We start from the raw sequence: 19010 nt of genomic DNA, 5'->3' as shown, positions 1-19010 counted from the left end.
CTCCTTCTCCACTCTTCTCCTTTTTTAACAGGACTGTAGACTTTTCTGAGCACCTTTAATTCGAATACACTCGAATTGTGATTGTCTTCCACGATTCAGAACCACAGGTAATACTACAGGCTACTTATAAGGTATTCATGAATCTTAAGTTTGGTGCTTCTAATGATGAGCCTGTTGTTAAGAAGCCTCATGTTGCTGTAATATGCTCTATTTCCCGAAAATATTCTTTGTTTAATACTGGTGCTCATCATATTTTGATTATTAAATTCAAATCCAAGATAACTAAAGCTTTTCACTCCCTCAAACACTTGAATACTCTGTAAACTCTTCGTGTTTGAATTCTATATATTTTCATGTATTTGTTTCATTTTCATTGACTATGAAACTTTTGTGCTTCTCTTTTGAGTAATTTATATTCTGGAGAATATCTTTTCTTCTGTCATTCATGGTACTGTGATCCGATAAAAATATAAATATCTTTTGCAATTGGTTGACTCAATCTGTGAATCCTAATATGTAAATCAATATGAATTTTATGAAACAGTATACATATTCTATGATATCCGTATTTAAAATCCTTTTCGTGAATATAGAATAGAAACCACCGCAAAGCATTTGCGAAATGGAGAACACTCAAAAGAAGGCTAGAATCTATTAAGATTCATCAAATCCAGCGCTCCGTTATTGAAGTAACTCGGAAGCAGGTGTGCTCCTATAATTGGTGAACTCATTGGCACTATAATAACATGTCATCACTACTCGAGGATTGTTTGACACTCGCAATAGAAGCAAAATTCAAGGGAATGCATAGCAAGCCATATTCAAGATCAATTCAAATCGGCTTTAACTGACAAGGGGTTTTCAAGGCAAAGTCAAGACTTGTTTGACCCATGCAATAAAAGCTAAATTCGAACAAATACCTATCGAGCCATATTCAAGATCAATTCCAATCAAGTCTGTCGGCTTTAACTGACAAGGGGTATTCAAGGCAAAGTCAAGACTTGTTTGACCCATGCAATAAAAGCAAAATTCGAACAAATACCTAACGAGCCATATTCAAGATCAATTCCAACCGAGTTTGTTAGCCTTGAAAAACAAGGGCATGCTGCTTTCGATTCTAGTATGGAAATTCAAGGGGATTCCAAGTTGAATGTCAAGCAAGATCGTTTCCAGCTGGATTCAACTTCAGCCTTGATTGGCAAGTGAAGGCTGCTTCTAATTCAAGCCTTGAATCAAGCCTTACTGCTGACTGGGATGTATTTCGTTTTGAACAGGACAAGCAGGTGTGAACCAATTGGGAGGTGTGTTCGTGAATGGGCGTCCGCTGCCCGACTGCGTGCGAAGGCGCATCGTCGAGTTGGCGCTGATGGGCGTCAGGCCATGCGACATTTCGCGTCAGCTGCTCGTCTCCCACGGCTGCGTCTCCAAAATACTCACCCGCTTCTACGAGACAGGCTCCATCAGGCCTGGCAGCATTGGAGGCAGCAAGACCAAGGTATCAATTGCCACAAATCACACACCATATCAATTCACACTTTTTCAATCGATTTGGTTTTTACAGTCATCGAACTAAACTTAAAAATTGAAAAAAAATTAAAAGATCTTGATCATTTTTCATTCAAAATGTTTGAGTTGTATAGAATTAATGTATGTGTTTGAAAAATCAACCTCTTATTTGAAAAATAGATATGTCTCATGCTAACTAGTGCCTCATCTCCTCCCCTTATAATTTTTATCCATGGTGCTTTTTTCTAGCTCTAAAGCCCATTGTGGGCTTTGTCCTACTCCACAACATTCCTCCAAGCACCTCTATCTTCTATGAATCTTCTCCATCCTCTATAACCCATCCTTATTGAATCAACACTGATCTCATCTTCCCATCGTATTCTCGGTCTGTCCTTTTCCCGTTTTTCTTTGAACACTACTTTTGGCATTTTGTTTCCATTCATCATGTAAATATGTCCGAACCATCTTAGTCTCTGTGCCTTTATGAAGCGTACTATAATACGGTATTTTATTAATGTTTTAAGTTCAGCATTAGTTCTCCTTCTCCACTCTTCTCCTTTTTTAACAGGACTGTAGACTTTTCTGAGCACCTTTAATTCGAATACACTCGAATTGTGATTGTCTTCCACGATTCAGAACCACAGGTAATACTACAGGCTACTTATAAGGTATTCATGAATCTTAAGTTTGGTGCTTCTAATGATGAGCCTGTTGTTAAGAAGCCTCATGTTGCTGTAATATGCTCTATTTACCGAAAATATTCTTTGTTTAATACTGGTGCTCATCATATTTTGATTATTAAATTCAAATCCAAGATAACTAAAGCTTTTCACTCCCTCAAACACTTGAATACTCTGTAAACTCATCGTGTTTGAATTCTATATATTTTCATATATTCTGTTTCATTTTCATTGACTATGAAACTTTTGTGCTTCTCTTTTGAGTAATTTATATTCTGGAGAATATCTTTTCTTCTGTCATTCATGGTACTGTGATCCGATAAAAATATAAATATCTTCTGCAATTAGTTGACTCAATCTGTGAATCCTAATATGTAAATCAAAATGAATTTTATGAAACAGTATACATATTCTATGATATCCGTATTTAAAATCCTTTTCGTGAATATAGAATAGAAACCACCGCAAAGCATTTGCGAAATGGAGAACACTCAAAAGAAGGCTAGAATCTATTAAGATTCATCAAATCCAGCGCTCCGTTATTGAAGTAACTCGGAAGCAGGTGTGCTCCTATAATTGGTGAACTCATTGGCACAATAATAACATGTCATCACTATTTGAGGTGTAGCAGCAAAGTAGTCCCTATATTTCAAGCACATTTGGCAGCCTGGTCTCACCGATATCAAATCTCCTATTAATCAATCCAAATTATGTGTTTCTTAAACGTTTTCGTTTGCCAAAATTTATAGGCATTGGTGTTGTTCTAATAGTTTTTTATCATCCACAAAATTCTTGCCCGAAGCAAACGCATTCCAACCTATCAAGATTTCTGAATGCCTGAGTTATCCTCAACTTTGACTATCCGTTGCAAATGAAGCACTTTTCAGAAAATCAAAATCTCTAATAAATTCATTCATATGCAACAATGAATTAGAGCCATATTGTGGAGTAATACCAGCGATGGAAATTGTTTTGAATATCACAATTATGCAGAAACATCATTGCTTGAGAGATTGCTCAAGCCCCCCGGTCTATAACTAGGCTTAGGGCAACTTCCCAAAGCAAAAACTTGTTGGCGCCACACTTAGTCGATGCAAATTTTTCAATTTCTTTCACGTATTGTATTGAACTCGAAACATTTAATAAGAGAGGTTAATAAACACTCTGAATCATTATCCAAAAAAATAAATATAAATATTAGGTCTCAACAGGACATTCATTAAACCAAAATGTTTTGGGCCTAAGAAAAAGGTCGTAAATGAGCCTAGGTTGCCCATAGTACAGCGCTTAGACCGGGCCCTGACCTGGCCTAAGAAATTTCAATATGTGTCGAAAATAGTTTCAAATATCAATCTTAACAGTGCAAGAACATGAGTGTCTAAAATCAGATAGAATTTATCGTCGAAAAGTGAAAAACTTATTTTCAACTTAGTTACGATTAGAAACTATCATTATTAGGTTTGGTTTCCGATAAAAGAAAAGCTACGGTAGTGAAAATAATCGTTTAATGTTAAATAGTTAACAAACTCTGATGATCTCAATGGATACTGTATAGTATCATCTTAGATACCGTACTAAATTTCTTTGATGAGAACTAGTAACTTACATCGTGTGATCGTCTGGAATGACTGCTTAGTACAACCTTACTAACCAAACACGAGGAAACTCCGTTACAAGAGTTTATGAGGAGAAAATCTATTCAATATTCAATCATTCAATGTTAAATAGTTAAACTCTGATGATCTCAATGGGTAGCCTACTGTATACTATCATCTTAGGCTACATCTTAGGTACTACATTTCTTTGATGAAAATGAAAACTAGTAGACGTACGGTATATCAGTTGTGTGTTTGAAGTTGATGTGAAGGGTGTGAAGTGTGAAGCGTGGCCTCTGGCAGATTGCGTGTCGCGATGCAATGCAGTGTGTGATAATACAGATGTTGACCGTAGGGGTGAATCAGGATGGAGGGGAGAGGGTGTTGCACTCGTTAATTGGCATATCGGTCGACAACAAAACGATGCGCGATGTAATGGTGCCGATAACCACCACTAGTGGTACCGGTCAATAATTGATGAGCTTTCTCATCGATTTTCGGGTCAATCGCGTTAGACACTTTCAAACTTACATCGTGGGTCTGGAATGCCTGCTTAGTACAACCTTATCAAATAAGCATAGGGAAACTCTGTTACAAGAGTTTATAGGGAGAAAATCTATTCATTTTAAATATTGAATTGAGCAGCTTTGTATGTATTAAAAAACTACATACTTTTCAAGTACCATCTTACACAATTCATAGTGAATTTATATTTAATATTCTAGAGCTTCAACACTCTTTTAGACGGCTAGATATTAGTTGACTATACTCTGTAAAAAATTACTTCTTACTTGGGATGGACATGCGCAGCAGAGAAGGCATACAGCGGCAGGGATACAACGGCGGCTATGTGCCGTTCTGAACTGGTCAGAGTTCTCTAATTTCCAGTGAGTATTCAAGCGCTCATGTTAAGTTATGAAGTTTCCTCTCAGCAAGCACTGACTCGACTGACTTTAATCGACAAAATGACAATAGCGCTTCCACCTATGACTCTATCCATCACTGTAATTGGCTGATCTCCCTCCATTTCTCTGTGCCGCAAATTCCTCAAAGTCTGGAGTAATTTTGTATGGAGTATAATGTTGTTGCTATACATATTTTATTAGCTTTCTGAAGAGTTGATCGGTGGACCAATTTACCCATTCCACAGCATCAATATGCTATTAAGCATAGCAATAACATTGATCAAAGAGCGGAGTTGTTGTCAGCTATTAGAGTCAAGCAGTCTAAACAAGCTGTACCTAATTCTATAATATTTTATTTATCATTTATTTATTTTTCTAATTTTAACAAGAAGCACTGAATATTAAGACAGCACTCAGGCATGCGCTGTTGGCTTCCTTCAACCTCAGCCCTCTCCCGTACCGTACCAAAAATCCAGGGATCAACTTGTCAGTCCACATGTACCCTTGTTTGAAATCAATTGTAGGGTACTGGCTGTTCTTGTCCTATTATTATGTATATATCTTTTCACGAGTACGTGGTAGCAGACGACCATATTGAATTGATGTCCCATAAAACTCATGGAACATATCTTATAGCACCATTATTATTTATAGACGAAAATTCACGTATTAAGCATCATTCGAAAGAGAGTGGCCGTGGTCGAATGGATTAGATGTTGGCTTTTTAATCCAGAGGCCCGGGTTCTAATCCCAGACCGGACAAGTTTTTTTCTCAGGCCACTCCCATGTTTCGGATGGATACGTTAAGCTGTCGATCCCGGCTGCTTAATAAGCAGACGTTAGGTCATGTCAGAGGCCCTGGAATTGATCAGTTGCGACCTAAAATCTCTGACACCAGACCTGGGCTAGCCAGGTCACTCGATATTATATTGGAAAGAGAATAAAATTCTTTAAAACTTGTACTTGTTACTTACAATTCACATTTATATACTACTTTTATAATTAAATCAAAAATAAACGTTTTGAATTTAAACATTTTTTAGGCTTTCTGGGAGCAATAATTTAAATTTGAGAAAGCTCATGCCTTGCTACACTAAGGTAAATTAAGTACTTTATTCAATGTTTTTCCAAGAAGATCATATATGTGGACTGTAGACGTGATGTTCCAGGAGGAATGTATGATTTGACTGTTCTATTGGTGAAATGAGACATCAATTCAATATGACTGCATTACAATAATATTCAAGGTCATGACTGCTACCGCACACTCTTGGGCTGGCCACTAACGGAAGAACATGCATGATACACTCACTGGCGCCGACTCCATAAGGCCTGGGTGGGCTCAAGCCCCCTCAAAAATAATTTTGGGGGGGCGGAGCCCCCCCAAAATTTCAATTGTCTAACTTAAAGAATCTGTCAAAAGTATACAGTTGACCGAGTATCGGAATTATTGAAAACAGAAAACAGCATTTTAATAACTGTTAAATATTCTTGTCATCCTTAAAATTTAAATTAATCAATTTCAATGTTTAGAAAGTAAAGACAAAAGACTTCATAAAATAAAAAACCCGCAACTGTAGTGGTACCTGGAACATCTGCCAGTCCCAGTAATAGTGACAGTTTAGATTTGAACAGCAATAAAAAGGTAATCGGTAAGGGAAGATCCTTTCAGAAGTCATGGGTATCTAAATATTCTTGGTTAGAATATGAAAATGAAACTGACAAAGCATTTTGTAGGTCTTATCTAACATTAAAAAATGTGAACACTTTTCCATCATGGTGGATGAAACAAGTGATGTTTCGATCCACGAACAAGTATCATTTTGTATTAGGACAGTAAATGATGATTTGACCACCAATGAAGATTTTATTGGATTATATGAAACGCCAAACACTGATTCTAAAACTTTGTTTACTATTGTCAATGACATTCTGTTACGTTTGGATTTGCCCATTGAAAAATTGAGAGGACAGTGCTACGATGGTGCTTCTAATATGAGCGGAAAGTTTAATGGACTGCAAAAGTTAATTTTAAACTTGCAACATCAGGCCATTTTCGTCCACTGTACTGCACACAGTCTTAATTTAGCAGTTGAAGACAGTCTTCGGTGCCTGACTTGTATGAGAGACATTATGAACCTTGCAAAGGATCTAATTAATAATATTAGAGAATCCCCAAAAAGGATGGAACTATTCAGAAGTGTAATCAGTGCCAATGCTACCGTTCTACATGATACATCAGGAATTCGACCACTTTGCCCAACTCGATGGACAATGAGAGCATCAAGTGTGCAACAAATCTTGAAGAATTATGAAAATATTTTGGAGTTGTTTGAAACCATCTCTTCCTCGGATAAGAACGAAGCAGGTTATAAATGTGCAGGCTTTTTGGAATCAATGCTGACTTTCAAGACTTATTTCCTTTTACAGGTTTATTGCTATGTAATGAACCCAGTTGAAGAGGTAAATCGCAAAGTTCAATCACCTGATTTGAGCGTAACTGATTTAGAAGATATGTTTATTAACCTAGTCTGTATTTTGGGAGAAAAGCGTGGAGGGTTTGAGGACTTCTGGAAGTTTTGCCTATCAGTGAAGCCACCATCAGTAGCTGAACCGGAACTAGCAAGAAAACGCCGCATTCCTCAACGGTATGAAAACAAGGAGGCTGGAGCACCCCACACATTCAACACACCAGCTGAATTTTTTAAAATCAAATACATTGAAATTTGTGAAACTGTGAGGTCTTGTGTTGCCAGCAGATTTGATGCAACAGGACTGTCAAAGGTCATTGCAGTGGAAAGGGAGTGTCTGTCTGTTTTAAACGAAGGACAAAAAAGTGATATGACACGCTCTAAAGAGTTTTTTCAAAATGATCTGGACACTGACAGATTATTCATTCTTACATTTGTCAATGTTAAGTGACATTTCCAAACAAAAGAAGCTGCAACTTCGTACGTTGAATGATGTTAAAAAGTACTTTGAAGTTTGAACTAGAACCCAGTGTGAAGGAAATGTTACCAGAACTTGTGAAAGGCTTGAAACTGCTTCAAGTTGTGCCGGTGACGTCAACAACTAACGAACGTTCATTTAGTGCCCTGCGCCGCCTCAAAACCTACCTTAGAGCTACAATGGGACAGAAAAGACTCAACAACTTAGCGATAACTCATGCTCATCAAGATATTTTGGAAGAAATAGACATTTGTCAAGTCATCAACGAGTTCATTAAAAGGAATCCAGTCAGAAGATCCAGTTTTGCACTCTTCTAAGGACAAACTGTTCTGTTTTCTCTTCTAAGGATAAAAGTTTCAGGTAAAGCCTCAAATTCTGTTTACTTTACATTCTAATGTCAATTTTTCATGTCATGTTTTTTAAAGACAGTTTTCAGCAATTCTTTATCTCAGAATTCTGTTATTTAGGCTACAATAATTTCATTCAATACTACTTAAATTATTTTTTAAAGAGGTTGGCTGTATTTTAAACACAAATACAAAAACACACATACATTTAAAATACAAGAACTTAATTTTTGATTGAAACTTATGTAACCTTTACCTAAAATAAATAGCTTTTGAACCTCTTAGTAACAGTCAGTTTTGTTACCTATTTTTTCATCCATACTTGATTTTCTAACTTTGAATTCTAAGCAAATTATCCTATTAAAGAGCTAAGTTGAGAACAAAATTTTTCAATAGGCCTAGGTTTCATAACAGGCGATGGACCTATTTATTAAAACTTATACATGAAGTTGATTGGTTTACTGTTAATTACACTTTTAATGTTGTTATAAAAGAACAAAAACAATGAGCAATCTTCACTTAAAAAGTTGAAAAAATACTTCAAACAAATTTTATATGCTCAATAAAAAGCAATTTTTTATTTTATTTTAGTCAAAACTTGATTGTTACTCATCATCCAAACAAATTGTATTGTGTTTTGAGGTTTTTTTCCCTGGTTTATTAATACTGTGTAAGTAAAAAGATAGCCTAAAAATGCTTCTGAGCACCTTAAAATTTCAAAAAATTTTCGGGGGAGTGCCCCCGGACCCCCCTGTTCCTGGGGGGTATTCCATACCCCCCAGACCCCCCGGTGCAATTGAGCCCACCCAAAGTTTTTGATAAGTCGGCGCCCATGGATACACTGGCGTCTACATTGTTGTGTAATCACAGCGATAAGCTTTGAGCCTAACTTTTTTAGGTCAAGTTATGGTATCTCTGATTTTTGTAGTTAATTTTTTCTTTGCTGCTCTATCTGGTTGAATTATTTGTACGAATGGTTGAATGTTGGTGGTGCAGCAGGTGGCAACGCCGACCGTCGTGAAGAAAATCCTGCGCTGCAAGCAGGACAACCCGGGCATGTTCGCCTGGGAGATCAGGGAGCTGTTGCTGACTCAGCGTGTCTGCGACCCGGCCGCCATTCCGTCGGTCAGCTCTGTCAACCGCATTCTGCGCAACAGTGGCATCTGTCCACCTCCTCTCGTCGCCCCCTCCACCCCCGACCATCACTCACCTGCCCCTGCCGCCACCGGCCATCATCACCTGCAACAGCCTGGTAAGCTAGAACACAGAAAAATTAAGATTGTGTAATATTACATTTTTTCTCACATTGGAATCGAATCTTCAATTCGAGATCTATGAAACTTTATAGTAAATATCAGAGTCATTGATAGACAGACAAACTTTTCGACTGAGAATTTTTTTTATCGTAAATGATTGTTGCATTGTTCCATGGTGTCACCGAGGCTGGGTTGACAGAACAGAATTAATAGATAAATAGTTTATTTAAATCGAGATGATATATAAAAATTTAAAATAACAGTTTCAAAATAAAGTTTTATTGAGAACAAATATAAAATGTGAGTTCTAAACTTGTAATTTATAAATTTGTTGTTGACGTGTCATGAAGTCATCACTGATTTTGAGGTGCGTCTACAAAGCTTCCTTGTAGCTTTGTCTTTTCCGGCGTCTCTCTGAAACATGGCTGGCTGTTGGGTGTTGCAATTTTGTGCTCTTTAAATAATTTTCATTTAAGTGAATTTATTAATGTTTTAATTTGAGTTTTAATCAGTTTATAGTGTTCTATTTTGTCTGTTTATTGAATTGTATGTATACAAGCCAATAGCCACTGTTTTTTCAACTGTAAACTAGATAAGTATTTTAGTTCGTAGTAACTGTAGATGCTTAGGCTGGTAAGATATAATTCTTTGTCTATTTGTATAATATTTTGCAAAAATTCATCTGAAGATTATAAGTTCATTTGCTCTGAAAACTGGATTTCTCATTCATAGGCAATAGATCCATTCATAATTTATCAAGAATCTATTACATTGGAGCCGACAACTATCCTTAGGTTAATAGGTGTTAAATGCTATCCAGCCGATTTGGGAAAAATTGGTAGCACGGCAAATGGTACGCCCTGGTGTGGGACTCAAACTACAAAATATATCCCTGGTTATAAAAAAATTATTGGTAGGATAGATATCTTGATAGGTTATGAATGGTATACTGCTGAGTGGGAAATCGGTTCAAGAGAGATCAAGTTTTAATGAATAGATATCAGTGCATATTACAAAATGGCAAACATTAAAAATGATCTGAATCTTATAGCATTCTTAACACAAAAGTTTGATGATTTGAAACAATATCAAAGTGCTAGGTTTGATGAGCAAAATGCTAAGATTGATGAGCAAAATGCTAAGTTTAATGCTAGGTTTGATGATATGAAGCAAGAATTTGCTAGCATAAGACTAGAGCAGGTTAGTATAAACCTTCTATTGAAAAATGCACATGAAACATTGAGTGATAATCATGAAGATGAAAACAAATTGAAGCAGGATAATAGTAGTGTTAAGATACAGGATCAACTCATTCAAGTTTCTGACAATGTAGGCCTAGTTACTGTTGTTGAAAAAGTCAACCTTAATGAGATAGTAGAATTGAGTAAAGAAGTAGGTAGGGAGTTGTCTTCACTGAAAGTCAACTATCATGAAAGTAATATTGCTACATTGAAGGTTAGGAAAACTATAAACAAAGTGAATGATTACATGAGACAGGTTTCTGTGGAGGTTAGGAATAATGTGAACAAAATGAATGTTGCTTTGAGTCAAGTTGATGAGTTCAACTTTCAACTGAGAATTGAAAAGGTATATGCAATGCATTCTCAAGTGAACATGACTAACTTTTGTAAGCAAAATGGCTTTGTTGAAACAAATGAACCCATGAATAAAATCATGTTCTTGAAGAAAACAAAGCACAAAGTTTCCATTGATGTATTAGTATTCAAAGGTTGTTTCAAGTTGCTTATTTACAAGATGATGACAGTAAATCACATGATGAAAGGGTATTCCCCAGCACACAATGATTAGGGATCCTGTGTTATGCCGGGATTCAGAATAGCATAATCGCTACGCAGTGTATGGTAAGAGTCCATAATTGTGTCTTTTTTCTTTCCTGTAGCCTATTTTTCTTGGCCCTTAATCTTTTCAAATTTCGATTCTTTCCTGTCTTTGTGTAATGTTCAGTAAAATTCTTCTATGATGCATATCTTAACCAATCTTGTCCATAGTCATTTAAATTTGTATTTTTTTTCTGAAATAATTTTAGAAGTTAAAATAGTAGCTTATTTTCCTAATCTTTAAATTGTTGATAAAACTTAACTTTTCTAAAATCTATCCATTGTAGTGTAAATAATTGTTTGCTTGCGGTATATTTTTTCATCATGTATTACATATTTTAATCATGTCTATTTTTTTTTAGGTATCATATTAGGTAATTAGGTTTTTCAGAGCAAATTTTGTCCCATGTTCTCATCTTTCATTGCATATCGTGCCATAAGCCATATGTAATTAGGTTATAGTTTCCTTCTGGGCTTTTAACCCATTTTGCATTTTATTTTTTTTGCTGTCCAATACTTTGGATTTTTGGTAGACAAGTAGGTGTGATTCTTTTAGAGGTGTGGACGTGAACCACATATGGCTGGACTCGATTATCTGACCTACTTGTTTGCGATATAAAAACCTTAAGACTGCAACATCAAATGTTTGTAAAAACTTTTGCATACTTTTGTTCTTGTGGTCCGATACTAGAGTCTGCTATCACATTGCCTTACAGACATCTAGGAACTATCCACCCAGTCACAATAGTCAACATTTTTTTTTTCCTTCACCAGTTGTTTTTGTGGGAGTGATAGCTCACAATTATAACAAATTAGAGTCATACTTGGAATTTACAAAATTCCATAGTAGTATATTTTTATTAAATATACTTCCTCATGAAAGTTCAGTACTGACATGTAGGATAGGCTCTAATTAAGCTTTCTCTTCTTTGTATTGTTTTAGGAAATTTATTTACCCAGTTTTCTTTTTCTCTTGTTTGTATTTTTTAGGAAACTTATTTACCCATTATTCATCTTGATCGTCTTTGTATTATAATCTTGAAATGTTTGTACTTATTATACAGTCTTTAAATTATAAATTATTTTAAAAAATAAATGGTTCAATTTAGAACATGCTGAAATCTATTCTTATGTATAAATTCTTTTGTTATAATAAATAAACTTCAAAATTTGAAAGTATTAATGAATTGTGTAGCCATATATATGTGATGTATTGATGAAAGTTAACTTGAATAATAATGTTTTCATTGAATAAAAACGTTTTGTTATATTATTAATTGAAATAAGTTTTTGTGATTGATGTCTTTTTCTAAATTAAAAAAAAAATTGTTTGTTCTATAAATTTTGATATGATTGATTATCGTTTGAAATGGATGCTGGAGTGTATGTAGAATTTTTAGTGGGGTTTGTTGATTAGAATTTTGCTGGTATGTGATTGTTTTTTGAGATGGAAAACCATTATTGCCTAAAGAAGAAATGACCAGAAGGTTATGACTTAGAGAGGCAGTAATGAGATAATATTTTTTGTGTTGACTACTTATGTTGATTGCCATAGATGCAAAATGATGATTAATTATGAATATTGATTGCCTTTGAAGCAAAATATTATTGATGTTTTGAATGATTTCTTGTTTAATGATTGATAGTAAAGTTTTGTCATGAAATGTAGCTTGTGTTTAGAACATTGAAAAGTCGAAATAAACTATAGTATCCGACAAACGATGATTAATAATATTAAATAATTTGCTTTTTATACAATTTTTGAACACAAAGTTAAAACTAAATAATTTTGAAACCCTGAATGATAAATCATAAATGTGAAATGAACTTGCTATAAATGAAATGTTATACTAAATGATAATGAAATGCAGATATATTATGAAATGATTGTGAATAGAAGACCAATTGTCTGAAATTATTGAAATATATATTGAAATTAATTTTTGTTGTGATGATCTGATGTTTTTTACAATTTTGATAATGATACAGGGTGTTATGAAATTCTATTTCTATTTTGAAGAATGGATTAAATTTTGATATTTGAACAATGAATAGATGGAAATGAAATTTTTTTTTATATTGAAATTTATAATTGATATCTCCATATTTCACAATTTATGTATTGCTGACTGTATAATAAGATGTTAACGAATTTCAATTTTATATTGATGACTATATACTTGAAAATAATTTTCATGTGTATTAGATTGTATTGATAGCCTAATCAAGTTTTTCTTCTTAGTTTATAAGCATTTTAAGATAACAGGTACAGCACAGACATTAACATTGAAATAATTATCATGTGAATCTCGAAATCGGCAACAAGTGAACGCCATGAAGAGTGTTAAGAACATTTGGGTGATTTTCGAACTAGTGTGACTCAACTACGCCTAGATCTACGCTGATGCCTACACTAATAACTACGCCAATGTCAACGCCAATAACTACGCCAATATCTACACCAATATCAACACCAATAACTACGCCAAAATCTATGCCTGTGCTGATGCCAAATCTGCGCCAATGCTGATGCCAACGCCAATAACTATGCCAATGTCAACACCAATATCAACACCAATAACTACGCCAAAATCTACGCCAATGCCTATGCTGATACCAATGCCAAAATCTACGCCGATGCCTGCGCCAATGCCAATGCCTGCGCCAATGCTGATGCCAATGCCTGTGCTGATGCCAACGCCAATATCTACGCCGATGCCTGCGCCAATGCCAATGCCTGCGCCAATGCTGATGCCAATGCCAAAATCTACGCTGATGCCTACACTAATAACTACTCCAATGTCAACACCAATATCAACACCAATAACTATGCCAAAATCTATGCCTGCGCCAATGCTGATGCCAATACCAAAATCTACGCCGATGCCTGCGCCAATGCCAATGCCTGCGCCAATGCTGATGCCAATGCCAATATCAAAGCCGATGCCAATGCTGACACCAAAGCATATGCCAATAACAATGCCAACGCTTATTGCTGACTTTGTATCTCAAACTTCAACACTACTACATTACCTGGAGGTAATTGCCATCCATGTTCACATTCGCAACTTTGAATTCAGAATAACAGTCACAGTATCATGAAAGAATTGATTCAAAAATCCTCTCCTAAATTATTCCTGTATGCAGAACTCTAAACCTTGAAAGCTGAAAATATCAAAAAACCAAACCTTACCTAAATTAATCCTCACCTAAATTAATCCTGTATGCAGCATCTATCTCTTTTCCAAAAAACGAATTACATTGTCATTTCAAGCCTGAAATGTACATTGTACAATTACAAATATGATACAAGATTTACGTGACTCTGTATCGAGTTTGGTATGCAGCCGTCTACTACAAGCATGAGGCAATGCTAACTGAGATGTCACCTGTATCGAGTTTGATATGCATCAGTCGACTACAAGTATCAGCCCAACACTACGTGCATCCAGATCAGCCCAACACTATGAGTATTCGTATCAGCCCAACACTGATGTCATCACACTGGAGTCACACTTAACTGAAAATCATACTGAGTGCCTTAACGGACTGTTTTCCAAAATGTGCATCGATAAAATCAACCGCGTCAATAGTGAAAGAAATGAACATTTTTTGATTTATTGAAATTTTATGTGAAAATTAAATGTAACAATTCATCAATTCATTTAAATAAATAAATAATAATAATACATTTTTCATTCAACATACTAATTTTTTTATGCAATAAAAAATTGAATTTTTCTATCTATTAAATTTATGTGCAATTTCAAAAAACTATTCTTTACATATTAAACTTTCTGTTGAGATATTTTCCTTTAAATTATAAAGCTAAATCAAAAGTAATTTTGATATTCTATACTTTGAAATATTGTTTGGAAACATATAACAAATGCTATTGATGAATTTTTATAATAATTTTCAATTATAGTTGACATGTAATGTTTTAAAAAAAAAATTGTTACTGTTCTCGAATTTACAATTCAAAATTTTCATTAGGGTCAATGTAATTTTTTTTTCTTTAAATTTTCAAACAGTAAAATTTTTTTATGTCAAGAGGGGGGTATTTGTAATATTACATTTTTTCTCACATTGGAATCGAATCTTCAATTCGAGATCTATGAAACTTTATAGTAAATATCAGAGTCATTGATAGACAGACAAACTTTTCGACTGAGAAGTTTTTTTATCGTAAATGATTGTTGCATTGTTCCATGGTGTCACCGAGGCTGGGTTGACAGAACAGAATTAATAGATAAATAGTTTATTTAAATCGAGATGATATATAAAAATTTAAAATATCAGTTTCAAAATAAAGTTTTATTGAGAACAAATATAAAATGTGAGTTCTAAACTTGTAATTTATAAATTTGTTGTTGACGTGTCATGAAGTCATCACTGATTTTGAGGTGCGTCTACAAAGCTTCCTTGTAGCTTTGTCTTTTCCGGCGTCTCTCTGAAACATGGCTGGCTGTTGGGTGTTGCAATTTTGTGCTCTTTAAATAATTTTCATTTAAGTGAATTTATTAATGTTTTAATTTGAGTTTTAATCAGTTTATAGTGTTCTATTTTGTCTGTTTATTGAATTGTATGTATACAAGCCAATAGCCACTGTTTTTTCAACTGTAAACTAGATAAGTATTTTAGTTCGTAGTAACTGTAGATGCTTAGGCTGGTAAGATATAATTCTTTGTCTATTTGTATAATATTTTGCAAAAATTCATCTGAAGATTATAAGTTCATTTGCTCTGAAAACTGGATTTCTCATTCATAGGCAATAGATCCATTCATAATTTATCAAGAATCTATTACATTGGAGCCGACAACTATCCTTAGGTTAATAGGTGTTAAATGCTATCCAGCCGATTTGGGAAAAATTGGTAGCACGGCAATTGTTTTATTCTATGCCTGGAGCTAGTTCAAGGAAGCTAGCTCTGGAATGAAGGTTGTCAGTTCGATACTCGCCTGAGCCAAATTTTTTGCAATGAATTTTCAACTTTGATGATGATATCCGCATGTAGTTTTCACAAAATAATGAAAAATTATTCTATTTTTGTATATTTTTCAATAAATTCCAATATTGACCATTTTGTAGACTTCAAAGTGAAATTGATAAAATAAAACTTTAGATTTCCAGCATGGAACTATAAAGATGCATCCAAGGTAATTGCTCCTTTGCAGAACATGGGTTACACCCAATTTTTCTAAAGATAATGTTGTTTTCCTTCACCTTCTATATTTCAAATCGTATTTCACTCTTTGGAACAGAATACTAATTTGTATACTGAACTCAACTTCTTAGACAAGTATTTATCAATGATTGTTTTAAATTTTACCTGTTTTGCAGTTTTGCAAGATGATGGCCTAACCATATTATTCTATGAATAACACAGTAAAAAATCTACTGAAAATTATCTAATTGAATTACCCTTTATTTTATCACAGCACAACTAGTTGCAACTCTTCAAGAGCCATTTTCAAGTAGCAACTATAAAAAAAGTGAATGATTAAAACCTACCTTTATACAAGATGCTGAAAGTATACATACAAGATATGAAAGTTTTAAAATACCTAATTATACAATCTCTAAATTAATATTTATCTTCATGATAGATAATTATTTAATAAACATGAAATGCACTAAGAAACAAAGATAATATGTTTTTCTAGGTGGTTCAACACCCATCTACAGTAACTATATTGCCCGTAATATAGTTACCGTACTGTACACCTATCTAGTCTTAGCATCATTAGACCTGTTGGATAAAACAGAAGGAACTATAAATTGAACTTTAAAATTCTTGAGAGTGAAATGTTACCTATAGTCCGGGCGCAAATGTCATGAATGAGGCACTCCGTGCCTAGATCGATATATCTTCATGCGCTGTACGTCAAAAACTCTGCATGATTTCTGGTGGGTTTTTCCATAGGCTTGAGGTAACAAGCTAGAACTATAAAATCGATTTTTTATGACTACTTCAAGATAGAGATTTGAAAATGGTCTCAATCTCTTCGTTACAACAATACGAATAAGAATATTCATGATGGAAACAACGAAAATATTCGACATCATTGAAAAATTCAAGATCGCGGTCATTATTGACAGAAATTTTTATATCGCTTGCTATTGAGTTATTGTGAGAGATATCTTATTGGTTTCATCACCAAAGTGTTAAGAATTAACCAAATCATGATGCTCGAGAGAATCGTCTCATTTCGACCACTCTTTTCATGATTTATTCAACTTCAAAAACTTTAAACATACATTTTCGGGGACAATATTCCACTTTCCACCCTGTAAATTTATTCGCAGTACACTAGTGTTAATGGTACAGTGTTTTAGATTATTTCCAAAGCTTTAAAATGCCATCTGGTTGGAGGCTGTAGGTACATATTCCACGGCTGGAGCGTCATCGGATAAAGAGATTATACGTGATGGCAATCTCAAAAATGTTTGTCATGATGAAAAAAACAATATTGCGGAAAAAATATGTCGATTTTCAAAAAATCGTATTTAATTCTGATAATTTCGAGGATATCGGATCAATTCAGCCACCTGGAAGCTTCAAAATAATCATACTACAATATCTGAAAGATTTATCTAATTCCAACAACTTTTACTATGGTGAATATAATATATGGGCTTTAGACAAAAAAAAATATGCGTTCTAGAGGAAAATTTTATAAAACGAAAATTTTAGAGGAAGATGTTTTAAATATTTTCGTCTAAAAAACGTTTGAATATCTTGAACGGTTATTGAAATAGAAGCGATATGGCAAAACCCTGAACATTTTGGCGACCATCTTGTTTCCGAGGTGTTTGCCTGTGATTTTGACTTATCATCATCACTATATACTATTATATTTTGGAAAAAATTGTGATAAGAACAGTCTTAGGCTAAGCCTGGTGCTCTCTCCCAGTCATTGCTTTATGATTTGTAAGTGTTTTGATGAATGAAATAAATAAATATAATACAATCTACAATATTTAGAATAGTTCGTGTATGATTGATTATTCTTCTTTTGTATGATTACGGATATGGAATATTTATAGTTTGTAATAGTTTCGGCATTCATAGTTGCTCAAAAATGTTGGTTTCTATTTTGACAGGATTAGCTGAAATGCCAGCACCGATGCCGTTCCCAATCTACAGCAATCCAAACGTGTACTGTACGGCGGCAACAACAACAGCAGCTGCAACAGCAAATGCAACAACAGCAAGGCGTTGCAGCAGCAGCAGCAGTAGCAGTGAAGAGGAGAGCGAGCCACCGCCAAAGAAGAAGAATCCCTACTCCATAGAGGAGCTGCTCAAGAAGACACCGGAAACCAGCAAACGCTCACCCATACTCCTCTATCCTCCTTGCTGTATCAACCGGCAAAGCATCTATCTCTCTTCCAACATTATTATTCCCTACTCAGGATAGAGATAACTACCTTAGGCCTACTTCCTGCTCCCAACACTAAAATCTTCATACTGGTTTCATAATAAGAACACATATTTAAGAGTTCAAAGAAGCATTACCTGAAAATGAAGCTTGATAATATGATTAATGGATACTACAAATATCATCCTAGAAGAATAAATAATATAAACATGAAAAGTTACATTTCATTACGGTAAAATCACGTTTTACGGTTAAGGGACTCAAAATTTTGGCAAATTTAAAAAAATCTCAAAAATACAACAAACATTACCAAAAAATTACCCCTCGAACCATAAAAATGAGAAGTTGCACACACAGAAATAGCCTTCGTATAAATATTCCTTAACTTCCCTAAAAAGTGAAGTTCTTTCTGATGAATTGACCAAACCGGGATTAACATTGAACAGATGCTGATCACAGATTAAATTGATTTTGTTTGGTGCAGTCCATCAATTTCTATTTTCTGAAAGTTAATACTATTCAAGGCAATACTTGCCAATACAGTGAGTAGA

General features: G+C 34.5%; 1 protein-coding gene across 1 annotated transcript; it reads left to right on the top strand.

Moving 5' to 3' along the window:
- The first annotated feature begins 1122 nt into the window (after positions 1 to 1122).
- Positions 1123 to 18498, top strand: LOC111048234 (paired box protein Pax-1). Its single transcript, XM_039420163.1, has 4 exons — positions 1123 to 1198; positions 1275 to 1495; positions 8979 to 9234; positions 18185 to 18498. Exons 1-4 carry the CDS (start codon positions 1123 to 1125, stop codon positions 18496 to 18498), a joined length of 867 nt encoding a protein of 288 aa, XP_039276097.1.
- The last annotated feature ends 512 nt before the right edge of the window (positions 18499 to 19010 follow it).

This window comes from Nilaparvata lugens, chromosome 2 (genome assembly GCF_014356525.2).
Source record: "Nilaparvata lugens isolate BPH chromosome 2, ASM1435652v1, whole genome shotgun sequence".
Lineage (NCBI taxonomy): Eukaryota > Metazoa > Arthropoda > Insecta > Hemiptera > Delphacidae > Nilaparvata > Nilaparvata lugens.
The sequence above is the reverse complement of the archived record's forward strand: the minus strand, read 5'-3'. Positions and strand labels throughout refer to the sequence as shown.